This window comes from Malus sylvestris, chromosome 9, assembly GCF_916048215.2.
Source record: "Malus sylvestris chromosome 9, drMalSylv7.2, whole genome shotgun sequence".
Lineage (NCBI taxonomy): Eukaryota > Viridiplantae > Streptophyta > Magnoliopsida > Rosales > Rosaceae > Malus > Malus sylvestris.
In genome coordinates this window covers 1,510,722-1,528,329 of record NC_062268.1, presented here as the reverse complement: position 1 = coordinate 1,528,329, position 17,608 = coordinate 1,510,722, and the positions used below count along the sequence as shown (strand labels likewise).

At 38.5% G+C, this 17,608-nt stretch overlaps 2 protein-coding genes and 1 long non-coding RNA gene across 4 annotated transcripts in view; all 3 read left to right on the top strand.

Annotated features, from left to right (window-relative positions):
* The window catches only part of LOC126583452 (TMV resistance protein N-like), a 121,840-nt gene that overhangs the window by 57,025 nt on the left and 47,207 nt on the right, over nucleotides 1-17,608 (top strand). The window lies entirely within an intron of this gene.
* LOC126583486 (uncharacterized) lies at nucleotides 4,695-5,581 on the top strand. Its single transcript, XR_007609759.1, has 3 exons — nucleotides 4,695-4,990; nucleotides 5,082-5,219; nucleotides 5,324-5,581. It is a non-coding gene; the product is annotated as an uncharacterized LOC126583486 (long non-coding RNA).
* LOC126583457 (protein kinase PVPK-1-like) lies at nucleotides 8,282-11,725 on the top strand. 2 transcript variants are annotated; one of them, XM_050247815.1, is made up of 3 exons: nucleotides 8,282-8,797; nucleotides 9,277-10,462; nucleotides 10,694-11,725. In XM_050247815.1, the coding sequence occupies exons 2-3, from the start codon at nucleotides 9,312-9,314 to the stop codon at nucleotides 11,565-11,567; spliced, it is 2,025 nt and encodes a 674-aa protein (XP_050103772.1). In that variant the 5' UTR covers nucleotides 8,282-8,797; nucleotides 9,277-9,311; the 3' UTR covers nucleotides 11,568-11,725. The 2 variants fall into 2 exon arrangements, with proteins under 2 accessions (XP_050103772.1, XP_050103771.1); XM_050247814.1 differs by having other exon boundaries at nucleotides 8,283-8,797; nucleotides 9,290-10,462.

The following is a 17,608-nucleotide window of genomic DNA, read 5'->3' as shown; positions in this document are numbered from 1 at the left end:
CATATCATTCTTCATCACAGAATCCCCAACGGTAAGAGGACCAGTAGGGGATATGAAGGATGGGCGCCATATGTTGTCTGGAGAAGGCGTGGCTGTCTCTTCTCCAAGGTTCAAGTCAAAACGACGGTCGGAGGGTCCAGACATTTTCAAATGTGTTGAAGAAGGAAGAGGTCAGACAAATCAAGATCTTAGAAGTGCAAGAAATGAGCTTCTACTGGTAGAGATTCAAGTGTGCTGTGGAACTTAATGCCAGCCTCTATAAAAATCTGCACTCGACGGAGCTTCAGAAATCGAAGAGGCGTTTGCTTTCTCAAAAGCTGGGCTGCTCAGAGACCACGAGGGCCGATCTCAGAAATCGAAGAGGCGTTTGCTTTCTCAAAAGCTGGGCTGCTCAGAGACCACGAGGGCCAATCTCAGAAATCGAAGAAGCACTTGCTTTTTCAGCCTCGTCAGCACCTGTCACATGCACAATCAGCTTTGCGGAAATTACGGGCAATCTGTCGAAGATTTCTGGTGAAGTAGAAAGCACGTGAATCTTACTGTTCAATCACCGCTCTCCATATGCACCATCAACTCCTCGGGTACCACATATAACTTTGTCAAAGATCTCTGACAAAGTTTAGGCACGAGAATTTCGAAGTTCCAGCTACCCTACTATTACCCATAAGGGTAAAGGAACAGCACCACTGCTTGACAACTGGAAAGTCCCTATGTGTGTCGACCTCCGTGTTTTGCGGCAAGACAGGTTGGCAAGAACGTCCAACCTTTACTCACATTCGAGAAAAGACTCCCAACATAATTACTTTCTCAAAAACCGGAGTAGCACCGCTTTCCGAATCTCGAGAGTCAGATCCTCGACGGGATTGCTTGTTCGAAAACCGAAGAGGCACAACTCTCAGAACTTCGAGAGCCAGATTTCCTTAGATAAAGCTTGTCTGTAATCTTCACACGTAATATCAGCTTTCCAGATACCACATACCACTTTTTCAAAGTGCTCTGACAAAATTAAAACACGTGAAGCTGGCAGCTCCCACTACATTGCTGTGACCAAGAAGGGTAAAGGAATAACATTACTACTTGTTATTGGGAAATCCCTATATACATTGACCTCCCTCCTCAACGGACAGGCAAACCTGCAAAAATGCTCAACCCTTTCTCGCATTCAAAAAGGCACCCTCAACATAACCTCTAGAAATACTCAGCTTTATTTCCCCCCGATAATACCTCAGCAAATAAGCCACACCAAGAACAAGAGTATCTCATATCATCAGGGTCGAAAGCAAGAGTATCCCATATCATGCTTTCTCCCTGTCTTTGTCTTTGTCCTTGTCCACACCTGCAGGACAAGGAGAAAGAGAGCAGTCAGTCGGAACCTGAAATCAAACCTCCAATTTGGAACTGACTGCCTGGAGCCTTTCCCTGGTTGCTTACTTAGCATTGCTCTCGAGTACTCATCCTCAACTGTTGTCAAGGTCACGAATTCCACCGGCAAATACCTCATGACAGTTGATCAGATATTGGCTCTTTACACTGAAGCTGCCAAGCGTGGATGAGTCACTATGAAGGAATGTTCTGAATGACCATTTAAATGCAAAGGTTGCACACCACTTCTGCCATGCAAAAGATTGAAGCAGAAGGTTCAACGGTGAGCTGAAACAGATCACTACAGCACGACACCTTTCCATACCACATTCATTATTCCGTCAACAGTAAAAGTATCCCATATCATCAAGGTCGAACGTACTCTAGATTTGATGGACTTGTTTTGACCCTCAAATTTTTGAGTCGGCCTTATACTCTGAAGGGCACCAGAAAACCCTCCAGCACAGTTCAAGAATAAGCCTGTGGAAAGTTACTTCTTCAAAAGCAAAAGTATCTCATATCATCTCTTATCCATTTGCTTCTCCTTATCCTGGCAGTTGAATGAGAGACAAGGAGAAGGAGAACAATCAACCGGAAGCCGAAGTCAAACCTCTGATCCTGGGTTGCTTACTTGGAAGTTTGACTGCTTACCTTGTCTGTCACCTCTTTCGGCAGATCTCCTAGCTCGGCGACTTGGGGGACTCCTACTATAGGGTTTGTATCACACTTGACTAAGCCCGAAACTACAACTAAGCTTCAAGTGAAATTGATACATTACCTTGTGCGTCAACATCAGCTAAATACACCATTCCCGGATGGAGGAAAGGTACTTCCAGAGAAGGGCAGATGAAGATCAGACCACACTTCGGTACTTAGAAGTTTCGTGATTACTCAAGGGATTGGATCTTGCAAGTCCCCAACCGAGGAGTTTCCCTCACTCGGGAACTTAGGGGAGCACTGTTTGTACCATACTTGACCAATCCCGAAACTACCGAGCACCGGCCAACGCTATACTGTCAAGGACCCAGAAGAGTTCCCCTCCGACCAGGAGGCCAATCACTACTCGACACGTGTCAAGATTAGAAGCCAATCAGAGCGCAGCACGTGTCGACATCAAGAACCAATCATAACATGACACATGTCAATGTGACAAAGCTACAAGTTTTTCTATAAATAGGGGTCATTCCCCCACAATATTGCCTAATGCCATTTGTGTTAAATCATTCACAAGAACTCACTAAATTGAGAGCTTGATCCTTTGTACTTGTGTAAGCCCTTCACTACTAATAAGAACTCCTCTACTCCGTGGACGTAGCCAATCTGGGTGAACCACGTACATCCTGTGTTTGCTTCTCTGTCTCTATTCATTTACGTACTTATCCTCACTAGTGACCGAAGCAACCAAGCGAAGGTCATAAAACCTGACACTTTCTGTTGTACCAAAGTCTTCGCTGATTTTGTGCATCAACACAACCCATTGGAGATGTTCTTACAATTTTTTCCATGATTTGCTAGTTTTTGTTCAGAAAGCATTTCACTGTCTTCCAAATGAAGCCATATGACCCTTGAAATAAGGGCTTAGGTTTCTTTTGGTACAAACAAATGTCTTAATGGGTTCGGGTTAGTCTAAATTTTTGCAAGTATAATATATGAGTGATGGTTCGGATCGTTAAAATATACTTATAGAATGCGCCGCAAAAAAATGTATGTCAAAAGTTGTGTAAAAAAGTAACGGATCAGCTCCCTATAAAAAGAAGTTATTAAAATGAGAGGCACAAATGTTTCCCTTTGCTAGACAGATTGGGGACTTGTGGCAAAAGAGCTTCGAATCCCACCAATAATTTTGGGGATCAATTCTGAATCCGTGAATGTCTGTTGAGTGGGGATTATGCAGGTGCTGCTGCTGCTGCATTTGCTCTTGCTTCTTATATAACTGTATTATGAGCTGTTTAAGCTCGATTACTGCAATGATTGAGCACGAATGACGTCGATTTGGATGTCACAGATGTACAAATTGACCGTATAAGGAAGTTTTTTGAGTGTGAATTTGGTAGAAGCTGCGTGATCGATGTATTGAAACTTGAAAGAGTTGGTCACTGAACTCCATTTTGCTCTAGGGGGCCATATGCACTTGTTCTGATATATTGGTGTTGGCGATGACTTTGGGAAGTGTCACAAAGAGGAAGCCCTTCATAGTTTTTGGAGGAGATTGAACCCCAATGCGTCCCACTTTTCCTTTTCTTTTATCTTTTGTCTAGTAAGCATCACTACGCCGTTGAGAAATGCAAAACCATACCGAGGATGTGAGACGTCCTTGCTTAAATGTGTATCGATAGCTTGTCATGTATGCATCGGGCAGCTTCTTCTGGTGTGAAAACATTTCTGAAGTAGTGTTTCGCTTGGGTAAAAACGTAGCATAGACCGTGTACTCAGTCGACTTGGATCTTTCAGAAACTGTAAGAAACTAATGGCTTGTTTGGTATCCTATTTGAAATTTTTTATAATTTCTCAAAACATTTCTTAAGAATTTTTCTTGAAAACAATTTTCTTTAAGACTAAAAAACTTGTTTGAAATGCAATTTAAAATTTTTAAATCTTACAACTTAAACTGGACAAAGAGATCCAAAAAGAGTGGGTCAAGAGAGAAAGATGAGAGAAGAGGAAAGAAAGTAAGAGATTATTGGAGGAAAAAGAAAGAAGTGAGAGGATCGGAGGAGATAGAGAGAAAAGTGAGTGAGATAAAGAATCGAGAGAATGAAGAGAGCGGATTGGATGAGAGACGAAAATGGTAAAAAAAAAAAAAAGAGAAGGGGGAGAGAGAAAGAAGAAAAGAGAGAGATAGCTTTGGAGTGAGAGGGGAGGAGCGAGAGAAAAGAAAGGAGTGAGTTTAAATTTAAAAATTCTAAAAACTCACATTTTGTGTTTTTAGATAATAGACTATATTTTTTAGTTAGTCTTGAGTTCAGTTTTTGAAAATAGTCATATCAAACAAGTTTTTAAGGTCTAAAACTTGAAAATTATTTTTTAGTTTAAAAAGTTGGATTCAAGTAGAATACCAAACATGCTCCAACAGATTACTTGGACAAAACTGTGTCGAAATGAAGATAAGCAATGTAATTCACATTCGCGGCTAACTTAATTAAGCGTGAAGTTAAGAGCACAAGTTTTTCGATGGTTTAGAAGAAACAAGTTTCAGTGTTCACTGCACACACCTAAAGAACACAATGACCGAGCGATGGTGAATGAAATCACAAGGTGATCAAAGTCTTTGCGTTGTGCCATTTTCGTTTCTTAAGTGTCTAAACGCCGTTTTATATTATTCTCAGATGTACAGGCATGGAAGATGATTCATGTACGGGATCGAAGTTGATCCTTTTTATTTGGCTAGGCAAATGATCACCATCTATGAGATTTGAACGTCTCTCACAGTTCAGTCTCCATCACATTTATGCGGGGAGAGGACAACCCTATACACGACTTCAGAAAACCAGGAAACTGCACCGAAACCTTCCCTCAAACTATACGTGCATCCGAACTGATTGTTTCTGTCTGTCATGCGTTCAGTATTACTCTATCGTCTATATTACTCTATTTGTTCATTCATGGAGGAGCAGCAGGCCCTACGGATGTATGATACGTCGAATTTGCTACTAAACTTGCTATTTTCTTCTCTTTTGATTTACCTTGTGTGTGTTCTTATTGCACCTTCCATGCTGCAGAACCTACATTGTGGGGACGGTGTGACAATAGAAGGCCAAACTTACACAATCTCGGCCGTAACTCGTCGGTACCGGCTCCGGAAAGGGAAGTATGAACCGAGCGAGAAGAGGCTTGACGTTTTGTCAACGGCGAGATACGTCTTAAATTTGTACCTGGAAAATTGGTTAGAACAATCTTGACATCTTGTCTAATGTTAGTTTCCTCATCACATTCCTTGCTAGTTTGCCCATGCTCAGAGAAGGAAATGAATGTCTAGTTTAATGCTTCTCGTTTGTAGTTGTATGGAGATTTTTCGTTTTTTTTGGTAGGACATCTACATGGTGATGTTACTAATTCATGTGTAGTACAGAACTACAGTATAAAGCAACGGTCATGTTGAAATTTTTTATGGTTACATATGTTATAATATGAATGGATTCGTAAAACCACATGACAGTGTAAGTGCTTGGTTGAATAATGACAGTGTTAGTGCCTAGCTGAAAAAAGTTACTTGTTCGTATATGGAACATGTGTGGTCAATGAATTTTGCACATGAGTCAATATGTTGTGATGTCACGAAGGGGCCCGTTTGGGGTGATGGATGAGATTAGACAACAGAGGTATGATTAGATTCGTAGGGGCTTATAAGACAAGACTTGTAACCTATTTATAAGGATAAGTTAGATAATCTACTCTATTCTGAACTTATAACCCAGTTCAGTCTTGTCTATCTCACATTTAACATAATAAATAACATGTTGAACTCAAAATTTATTTTAATTGATCACAACCTATTCCATTTCCCACCAAACTGGGCCTTAAGGTTTTTGAGTCTGGAACTGGTCCTGACATCCTCCGTGTTACTTACTATTATGTCACTTTGTTTCAGGTACATTGAAAGATTGCTCACTGTCTAATGGAGAAAATGGAAAATGATTTGCCCAAGGTATGTCCATGTTATGTGATTGGTAATGGTGGTCCCCACTAGTCAAGATACTGTCTAAATTCCCTTCTAATAATTACACGTGTCAAGAACCAAGTGTTTTGCACCGCATAGAGTTTACGGTGCAGAGCATCCATCAATGTCCAGAAGCAATATAGAACCGTCTGATGTTTGATGGGAATTAAAATTTAAGGAAATGGGTCTTTGCTGGGACCCACATTGTTAGGAAAGCATGTTACGTGTATCTGGTCACCATCACGAGAATGACTTTCTTATTTTTTAACATCGATATTATCTATGCTAACACAAAGGATTGAGCTTTAACTCACAAAAATGACATATAAAATTTGTGTTTATCGCAATTAGGGCGTTCCGATAAACTAATAAACAATGTTAAATGTAAGTTTGGTTTTCACGAAACATTGAGTAGTAGAATTGATTTTTACAATTGAGATATTCATTTTATATAAGTTGCTATTAGACTCTTTTTGCACTTACAATCCACAATACAAAATACCACCGGTGTGATTGTGGAGATATTTTTCAGTCTGTCGGAAAACAGACTAGTACACCAATAACATAAATAGTTTGAAAAAAAAAAAAAATTAACTGCTTTTACAATGATACCTTATATAACAGACTGTGTTTTCGACAACGTTGAAAAATTTATGTGATTGTAGACCCACATACCCAAAGCTCCGTAACATTTGATACGGGCGCCCTGTCCTTCCAGATTAAACATATCTTTTAGTTTCACCGCGGGCCTACCGTAGATTCATGCGACGGGCATGACAGCCGCCCACGTGCTTTGTCTCTGGTGTTCACGTGCGCGCATGTGAGGCCTCCCTCCTGGTTCCCGCGAAAGGAATTAACGAGATTTGTGCGGTTGCTTAATCCCCATGTGATTACGACTAATTATAATTTAATTTAATTATCTTGGACCTAAATAATGTTTAAAAAAATGAAAATTAAGTCCTATATCTGCTCCCTGAATTTTGGTGTTGTGGTCAATCAAAACATTGTCTAGTTACATTCTAGATGTTGGATACTTTCCACTCTTTGGATTAGATTCCATTAAAAAATTATTATTAGCATTGTATTATTGGAATTTAGGGAGAAAATAAAATAATATTTGAGGGGAAAGAATGCTTGAAAATTTGACAATGTTGAGGACCTCTGCTCTTACTTATGGGATAAAACAGATAACATAATCAGATGCGAATTCAAGATTAGGATCATTGAGGGTTTTAATGTTAATTTTTTAGATAGAAACATGTCAATAGATAATGACATACACTGAAACAGTCTGATGAGTGATATCGACGCATCATCTCAAGATATGCTGGCATGCATTACATCAAATGGGCACAAGAAGGATCAATACCAATCATTTCTCGAAAGACATTCACATGTGTATTTTCTGAACTTTTGGTGATCCTAAAACCACTTTGGTCTCAATGTACATTCGTCATTGGACATAATTGCCTTGAAAATAATGTAGGAGTCATGTGATATCGATAATTACATTGCTCATATAAAATGTAAATGGAGTTGTTATTGGGAGCTCGAAAAATAAGTTACACTTGAAAGACGAAGTATGATAACTATTGAAAATTAATAAAAAAAAGTGAGTTTGATATTTGTACAATTACGTATGACATTGCATTTGAGTATGTAGTTGTAGAATAAGGGTGTGCTACAAGATTTGGGTTTGGTTTCTTCATTTAAATTCCTCATATCTTAAAAATATACATTTGAAAAATCTACATCCTTGCCATGTAGGTTCGATTGAGTGCTACAAAATATATTGTACTGGGAATTCAAACATTGAGAAAAAAAAAAATGTATCACTAGTCTGATCACCAGCTAATAATTCTTAACATTCACAATACCAATTCATTCATTTAAAGATTGAATTCTTAAAGCGGGCTATTGGTTAGGGGTACATTCAAAATTTCTCAAGCGAGAGGCATTTTTTTTTTCAATTACTGACGCTACGGGTCCCTAAAGATTTCTTGCGCTGGTTGTTTTTATTGTAATTGCCAAAATACCTCAATGAACAAATTGAAAACAACTATCGTAATACATTTTTAGGGGCACACGATTTGATACATTATATATCATATGAATTTTTTTCAACAAATTATATTAAGACACTTAGCGCATCAAATCATGTTTCCTACATACTTTAAGATAACACGGTTTGATACACTATAATCGCATCAGACCGTGTTTTCGACATAATGAAATATCTCTCGTGCGCCATGAGCCATGATACAACTAAAATGTTAAAAAGTTTTTTTTTTTCACAACAAGAACAAAGCGAAGAGACGTTCTTTCCACCATATTTTCTTCTCAGAGAACAAAATACATTGGAAAAAAAAACATCCAAAGACAAAGACGGCTTTTTAAGCTTTACGCTTTGCTTGCGAATTTTGGCTTCGTTTTTCTCTCAAGTCCACACCGCGACGAGAAAAACCAGAGAAACTCCAACTTTCTGTTCTCCCCAGAAGTTAAAAGTTCATAAATTTATTCATATTTTTTTCTTTGTTTGTTGTCTTGTTGCTTGATCCTCCTCTGGATTTCTTGTTCGATAGGATCTGAAGCTCTTCAGTGAAATCCAAAAGATGAAAAACAGAAACAGAGACCCCCTCTAAGTTGTTTCACTTTCTCTGTGAGCTCTCGCTCTTTGGGTCTCTCTCTCTCTCTCTCCTCTCTCTCTCTCTCTCTCATTGTGCCCACCAGCCATGCGAGGTTGCTTGCTGTCGTCTGCTTTCTCTCTTCTCTGATCAGGTAATTTTTCTAAGCTCTCTTTGGCTAATTGGGTTCTTTGCTTTGAGGTTCTTTTGCGTTGTTCTGTTGTTTGGTTGCCGAGAAACTGTGGGAAACGAAAAGAAAATGAAAGTCGTGTTTGGTTTTGAAAAGAATCAAAATTAGAACTTGGGTTCAATCACTGGAGAATTTGGGTTTCTGGGTTTTATAAAAAGATAAATTTTTGTTGAAAATTTTGTCAAATGATCCTTTTTTGATATATTTTTCCCCTTTCGCGCTGCCATTAATTAGATTGTGAATTAAAGCTTGTATCTTGAATTTCGGTTCATCTGGGATTTTCTTTGACTGTATATTGTTGCAGATTTTTTGTTGATTCTGTGTTTCGAATTGACGGCTCTGCCTTGTTAATTTGAATTTTGGAAGACAATTCAAGTTGATGATTCTGTACTTAATGCCTTTAGTGGTAAGATTGTTACATATCATATTATCATAGTGCTCAGTTGAATTTTGCAGTGACAGTGCCTGTGTGAAAGCCATGGGGTCACTGGTTGATGGGGTTAATTCTTTGCCGAAATTTCGCTATTCTGCACCGCCTGAGGTAGGCAAGAACCCTCCTTCCACAACTGGGACTCCTCGTCCTTCTCAGCCCTCATCTCCAAAACAATCAAGAAGCGAAGGGGTTTCGTCGCCATCCTGCGTGACTGCGCATACTTATTCGGTGAAGACAGACAGCTACTCAAATGGTTCTGTAAATAATCAAAAGAACCCCAACAAGGCAACTAATCATAACATGCAGCAGGAAGAGTTTCTTCATATGGGGAAACACTACCACAATTCGAATAAAGGAACACTTGAGCATGGAGGCCCAAATGATGTTCTTAACAAATCAGCCAAAACTTCTTATCTGAACAAGGTTTCCGTGCTGGAAGCAAAATCAAGCGTCAAGCATCCGGTTAATGATTGTGATTCGAGTAGATATATGGAATCTAGAAATCACGGTTTGGTTCCTTATAAAGGAGTAGCCGGGCAGACAAATAGCCACCTCATTTCTCACTGTGCAAGCCCTCAGAACAGTTTATATTCTGCCTCTCTATATTGTGAAGCCAAGCAGAGTTTCACCAATACAGAAGTCAGTGAATGTATCAACAGTGTGGAGAAGTCTGTTGAAAGCAGTGAAGTTACTAATTCCTGTGATCTTATTGAGAGCAGGACGACCAGCATCTATAGAGGCAGCACTGGCAGCGATGTTAGCGATGAGAGCAGCTCCAGTAGTTTGAGCAATGCCATGTACAAGCCCCACAAGGCAAATGATATTAGTTGGGAAGCGGTGCAAGCTGCGCGATCTCATCATGATGGAACACTGGGTAAGGAGCATTTCAAGTTGCTGAGGACACTGGGATGTGGAGATATAGGCAGCGTTTATTTGGCTGAACTGATTGGCACTAAAACTTATTTCGCCATGAAGGTTATGGATAAAGCATTACTGGCAAGTAGGAAAAAACTTCTTAGGGCTCAGACAGAGAGGGAAATACTGCAATCTCTGGATCATCCTTTCCTGCCAACATTGTATACACACTTTGAGACGGAGAAGGTATCTTGTTTGGTGATGGAGTTTTGTCCCTGGGGTGATCTGCATGCACTCAGACAAAAACAACCTGGGAAGCATTTTTCGGAGCATGCTGCTAGGTTAGATATTCCTTCATACTTCTCCTTTCAGTTTACTTTTTGATTAGTGCACATACACATTTCAGTTTAGGTTACAATAGGAATCATATTTCAATAGCCTGCAGAGAAAAGGGAGGAGTAAACCTATAAACTAGAAGGACATCAAGTGTTTTGCACACGTTTATTTGCCAGTGCTGGGGACATGCTGAAGATAATAATTCTCGTGTGTTTATCTCCCGTTTGTTTTTGCAGGTTTTATGTGGTTGAAGTTCTTCTTGCCTTGGAATATTTGCATATGCTCGGGATCATTTACAGAGACCTCAAACCAGAGAATGTTTTGGTGAGGGAAGATGGACATATAATGCTTTCAGATTTCGACCTTTCTTTAAGATGTGCCGTTTCCCCCACCCTGGTAAGATCTTCAAACTTAAGTTTGGAGACAAAGAAATCAGCATATTGTGTTCAGCCTGCGTGCATCCAGCCAACTTGTGTAATGCAGCCGGATTGCATTACGCCCACATGTTTTGGTCCACGCATTTTCAAGGGCAAACCCAAGAAAGATAAAAAGATCAAGGTGAAGAACAATGATAATGATGTATACAATCAAGTGAGCCCTCTCCCTGAACTCGTTGCAGAACCGACAAGTGCTAGATCAATGTCCTTTGTGGGAACACACGAGTACTTGGTGCCTGAAATCATTAAAGGTGAAGGCCATGGCAGCGCTGTAGATTGGTGGACCTTTGGGATCTTTCTCTACGAGCTTTTGTTCGGAAGAACTCCATTCAAGGGGCAAGGAAACCGGGCTACTTTGTTTAATGTGGTTGGCCAGCCTTTAAGATTTCCAGAGTTGCCTTCTGTCAGCTTTGCAGCCAGGGACTTGATCAGAGGTTTACTTGTCAAGGAGCCACAGCATCGTCTTGCGTATAGGCGGGGAGCAACAGAAGTTAAACAACATCCGTTTTTCCAAAGCGTGAATTGGGCACTGATTCGCTGTACAACTCCACCCCAGGTGCCAAAGCACTACATATTGGAGACTCCTGATACACCGAAAGAACCCATGAACGGGAAGATGCCGGGCGTTGATTTGAAGCCTTCGGGTAATTATTTAGAGATTGATTTCTTTTGATTCTTAGCCTTTTGTTTTCCTCTGATGAAAAACAAGTCTCCAACTGATTCGTGTGGTTACTACATGTACACAATGGTTCCTTTCCATTGCAAGCATTACAATCTGGTAGTTCCTGAGATTTGAGGAAATCCAATTGCATTGAAAATTTTGAGGAATGTGTTGTGCGGAAGCGTCGAATATGAAACCAATAAGCTACAACGGCAAAATATGATAAGACAAATTCGACAAATGACACAAGGATCTGGTTTGGCGTAAGCTTACGTCCAGTTTTGAGATGGCAAGGAAATTCCACTAATATTAAAAGGAGATTACAAATAGAGTTTTAACTCTCAAACTCAAATCCCACGTACACCCAATAGCTCTCACTCTCAAAAAGAACAATTGGAGAAGATTGACACACATCAAATATCATCTCTCCCAAAAGCTACACAACATGTAGCAGCAACATCTTTGATTGAGGGATTACTAACAAATGGGAAAGAGCAGCACTGTTTCAAATGAGAGAGCCGAACGCTCTCCCTGGTATGGCTCTCATCTGATGCCGCTTCCCCACACAACCAAAGGCATAATCGAATGCCTTAATATAACCAAAAGGCTCTACCTTCTCTCGCTCATTCGGCTGCAACCTTCATCCATACAAAAGCACCCAATAAAAAATCCAAAGTAAATCATTCCTTTACAAACATCATCATGACCTTTCTTTTTCTTTTCAACAAACATAATCATTTGTCTCCTCATAATGATGTTCCGACATCATTATGTCCTTCATTTTTTATTATATGCTTTTGACAACTTTTTCACTAATTTGGCAACTATCCAACAATCTCCACCTTTGCCAAATTTCGAAAACATCACAGAGAATCGAATCAACAATCACCATAAGCACCCAAAGTACAAACTAAAGACAACGGGAACTAAATCAAATTCCCCTAACTTTTCGGTACTATAATGATCTCCACCTCAATTCAAATTGTACCAGAGCCAACAAAAGTAGACCATTTCTCTACCGTCTTCTCCAGATTTGCAAACCATAAGTGCCTTGATCAAAACAAAGGTGATTCAAACGAAGAACTGAAATTCTTTAATATCACCGACAAAAGATCAAGCACACCATACCAAAGTTGGACACATAACGAACTCCACCTGCTTACAAACACCATGGTCTTAAACTGCACCAATAGATTCATTCACATAGCAGGGCACATTCTCCAAGTCAAAACTGATTACAAAATTTGGCAACAATGTTTAACATACCACATACAAAACCTTTCACCCAAATTCAGATCCTATGAATATCAATATTATGCCCTTCACTCAAGTTTACCATCATCACATGAGCACCAATAGGATAACCAAATATTTCAAATTCAAATAATCAGTAGGAGATCCAAAACCATACCTCAACATGAGTCTTCAACAAAGCATATTCCAGATGCTAGAGACCAACAAACCAAATATCAGTGGCAAACAAATCCAACCAATGTCCATAGACCAAACAAAGTTAGAAAGCATATAACTTGCCTTCTACAAGAGGGTTCCACACAAATGTTCTGCAATGCATGTGGTGTATCCAAAATAGTGTGGTGCCTCACTATCCAAAATTGCAGAACTCAACAAATTGGCCCTCACAAACTCCTCCAATGTTTCCATCAACTTGCTCCAAAGGCAACCAATGGGAGTGAAGAAAAAATTCTCTACCGTTGAAAAAATGCCAAAGAGAAGAAAACTTAACCTTTTTTTTTTTTCAGCCAACAACATCATTTGTCATCATGATGTCCTTCTGCCAAAACAAATGCCGAAAGAAAAGGAACCAACATTTTCTTTTCAATTCTCAACAGCTTCTACTTTTTCTCCTTCCCACTCAACTTGTCGACAACAGCCCACAAACAATGTCGATGCAGCGATGACCAACAGATAATCTACCAAAACAGTACACTACACCTGCGACCTTCGAACACCAACACTTCAACAACATTGCAGCAAATATGATGTTTTCGGAACTATTCTCCAATCTGCGAGCTCAGGGATTGCAGCATGATCCCTTACCATCCTTCTTCAATGCCACGCATTTCGCAGCAATGCAAGCAAAACTTGTATCTCCAATTGACCAAATGCCAAAGTCATTCCTCCCGTCGAATTTTTCAATCATATTTCACCAACATATTCGAAGGTTTCATAGACATACATGTACAAAGCCCCCAAGTCGAAATCCGGAGCTCTAATACCACTTGTTGTGCGGAAGTATCAAATATGAAACCAATAAGCTACAACAGCAAAATATGATAAGACAATTTCGACAAATGACACAAGGATTTATACTGATTCGGAGTAAGCCTACGTCCAGTTCCGAGATGGCGAGGAAATTCCACTAATATCAAAAGGAGATTACAAATAGAGTTTTAACTCTCAAACCCAAATCCCACATACACCTAATAACTCTCACTCTCACAAAGAACAATTGGAGAAGATGGACACACATCAAATACCATCTCTCCCAAAAGCTACACAACATGTAGCATCAACATCTTTGATTGAGGGATTACTAACAAATGGAAATGAGCAACACTGTTTCAAATAGGAGAGCCGAACGCTCTCCTTGGTATGGCTCTCATCTGATGCTGCTCCACCACACAACCAAAGGCATAATCGAATGCCTTAATATAACCAAAAGGCCTCATTCGGCTGCAACCTTCATCCATACAAAAGCACCCAATAAAAAATCCAAAGTAAATGAATAATCATTCCTTTACAAACATCATCATGACCTTCATTTTTCTTTTCAACAAACATAATCATTTGTCTCGTCATAATGATGTTCCCACATCATTATTCCTTCATTTTTTATTATATGCTTTTGGCCACTTGGCCACTAATTTGGCCACTATCCAACAGAATTTATACTTGATGTTTATGAATCCCTACTTCGAATAATCTGTTTATGTATCGTCCGTCTTTTGGCCTACATATTGCTCGAAACAGTCAAATATTTCGGAATATTTGGATCCACGCTTATTTTTCAACTCTCTGAAGCATTTCATCGCTTACTATGCCCTTCCTCGTCTCTGGATGCCTAGGTATCCACTGTAGGCCTTCATAGGTCAGGCGAACAAGATGTTTTTCAATTAGGGTTGTAATTTGACACTGCCTAGTACAAATTATTCCCTTACTCTCAACATAAATAATTGAAAGACCAACATAAACAACACGAAAATGTATGAATGGAAATGAATTTTACACATCTCTATCTTTTCCTTACTCTCAACATAAATATTTAAATGCTATCCTTACCCTACATTTCTTTATTATTATTTTTTTTTGGAAAACGATAGTTTTTTCAACTGAAACACGCATCACAAGAATAAATATAATAGATTACGAAAACAGCTCATTTCAAACTTAAATGTGAAAAATCAACAAAATGTGTCATCTTAAAATTCAATCGTTGTTTGAAATCTACACTCCTTTGTATTTAAATTGTAGGGGTGTGCTATTAAAAAACTATTTTACGTTTCACACACCCCTCTCAATGTTTAGCTGTTAAATCAAATAAATTAAAGAAGATACTCGAGAAGTAAAAATAGTTGAGTGAATAGCACCATCCTAAATTGTATCATTGACAAATTGGCAAATTGAGCTAGGGGTGGGTTCGGTTCAAATCGGTTCGGTTTTTTCCGGTTCGGTTTCGATTTTTTTTCAAAAAATGAAAAAATTTGAAATCTTAAATTTTAACATATCCAACACAATCATAACATAAACATTCCGGCTAGACTTAAAAGATAATGAAAATAAACATTTAAAGTTCAAATAGAATTATAACATAAAGGTTTTTTTTAAATATTTTGGGTTTAAAGTTTAACTGTAAATAGATTTCTTTTTAGACGATGATGATGGAGTACGACCTTATTCATTTCTCTCTTTCTCTCAATCTCTCTCTCTCTCTCTCTCTCTCTCTCTCTCTCTCTCTCTCTATATATATATATATATACACACACACACACACACACACATGTATTCTTCACTAGCAATAAGATAAACATTCTATAATATACTATTTATTTTGATTATTGTCTAGGTAACAATTTTTGATATTTTCTTTATCTTTATGATCCAAATTTTTTTTATCCATAAATGTGGTGACATAATATAATTTCTACATTCTGTGTTCAGCTTCTACCACCAGCAAATTTTGAAGAGGTGTTCATCAATATTTTTGAATATATTGATATACTTTTCAAAATTGTTAGGCCGCGGAAGCTACTATACTTGGCCATAGGTGAGAAAGTTTGAATTTTGTTTTTGATCTCGTAGTGTTTAATAAACTCATGAGACTTTTATACGCTGTTTGCTTTTCCTAATCAACTGCAGTGCAGTTGAGATATGTGTTCTTATATATGTGTTGCACTTAATGATATAAACTAGAAATATTGCATGTAATGGTATAAGTTCTAATTTTTGTTGTAGATGGAGAAGCTGAGAAGACAATTTGAATTGGAAAGCAAACAAATCCTACCAAAGCAGCAGTATGAAGTATCATATTCTAATATAATAAAATCAAATAATTAAAGAAATAAAATTAAAAAAATATTAATTTAATTATTTCGGTTCTGTTCGGTTTGGTTCGATTTCTAGACCACCAAAACCGAACCGAACCAAAAGAGTTCGGTTCGGTTTGGTTTTTTCAATTCGGTTCGGTTTTTTCGTTCGGTTCGATTTTTTCGGTTTCGGTTCGGTTTGGTTTTCGGTTTTTTGATCCCACCCCAAAATTGAGCCATTGACAAATTAAATTCAATAATTAACCAAAAAAATTAAATCAAATATTAAAAGTCATTCTCAAGAAATAAATTAATGAAAGAAACAAGACATCTAGAAGTTGTCCACGTTGGACCAAGGCTTACGGCTTGACTTAATCAACGAAGTGACCGGCCTGTTTCTTGACAGAATGTAAAGGCCGAATTACATGAAAATAGATCTATCTTCGGATCTTTTTTTTTCTTAATCTAATCATTGAAATTTAATCTAACGGTTAAAGTCATTATAACTTTTAAAGCGAGTCCCTCTTTGTAGTTGTTTGATTAAATTTCAATGGTCTTGATCACCGAACTTGATATATTAGAACGAAAGGATCCGGAACCCTTTCAGAATTACAGGTTGCCACGTCACCGAGTTTAGGGGATTTTACAATTTTGCTCTCAGTCGGTTCCCTCCAACCTACCGCCAAAAAATCCTCAGGCAGCAATGAATCACAAAATTAAATCCCACGCGCTTGTACCCACTTCCTGGGTGCAGATAGGAAAGGATCTCTTCTTTCTAATCCATCAAGTTCGGGGATCCAGACCGTTAAAATTTGATTCAACGACTACAAACAGAAGTCCACTTTAAAAGTTATAATAACCTTAATTGTTGGATCAAATTTTAACGATTCAGATCCCGAACTTGTTAGATTAGGAGAAAGAAATTCAGAGAGGATGATTTTCCGTGCAGACATTGTCCTCCTCCGTTTGTAGGGCCTTCCATTTTTGCGTGCATGAATTATCTTTTAGCTTCCGTCCAATATGATCGGAGATATCAAAAGGGGTAAATACATGAACTACAAATCAAACCCCACACGTCCCCACTCTGACCTTCAGGCCATCTCCAACCGAAGGATCCAGAGGGTCAGAGAGTCGAAAATAGCCCGAAAATCGTCTCCAACCGAGGGCTAGGCCAGAGAGCTCTGGAATCTGGAAGGGTCCCATGAAATCGGAGAGGGCTGGAGGGCTGCATGCAGCTAGCCAGCCCGACATTAATACATTTATACTAAATAATAGCATGTATAACCGATAGTAATACATTATATTAAATAATAACATGTATTTCTGTCGGTTATAACCGACATGATTTCTTAAGAAAAAATTCAAATGCAACGGCTAGTAGCCGTTGCATTTGATTTTTTTTTTTTACAATTTTATTATTATTATTTTTTTACATTCATATAACTTCTATTTTTTCCTATAACTTCTATTTCACAAAATATATTTCATATTTTTTTCCTATAACTTCTA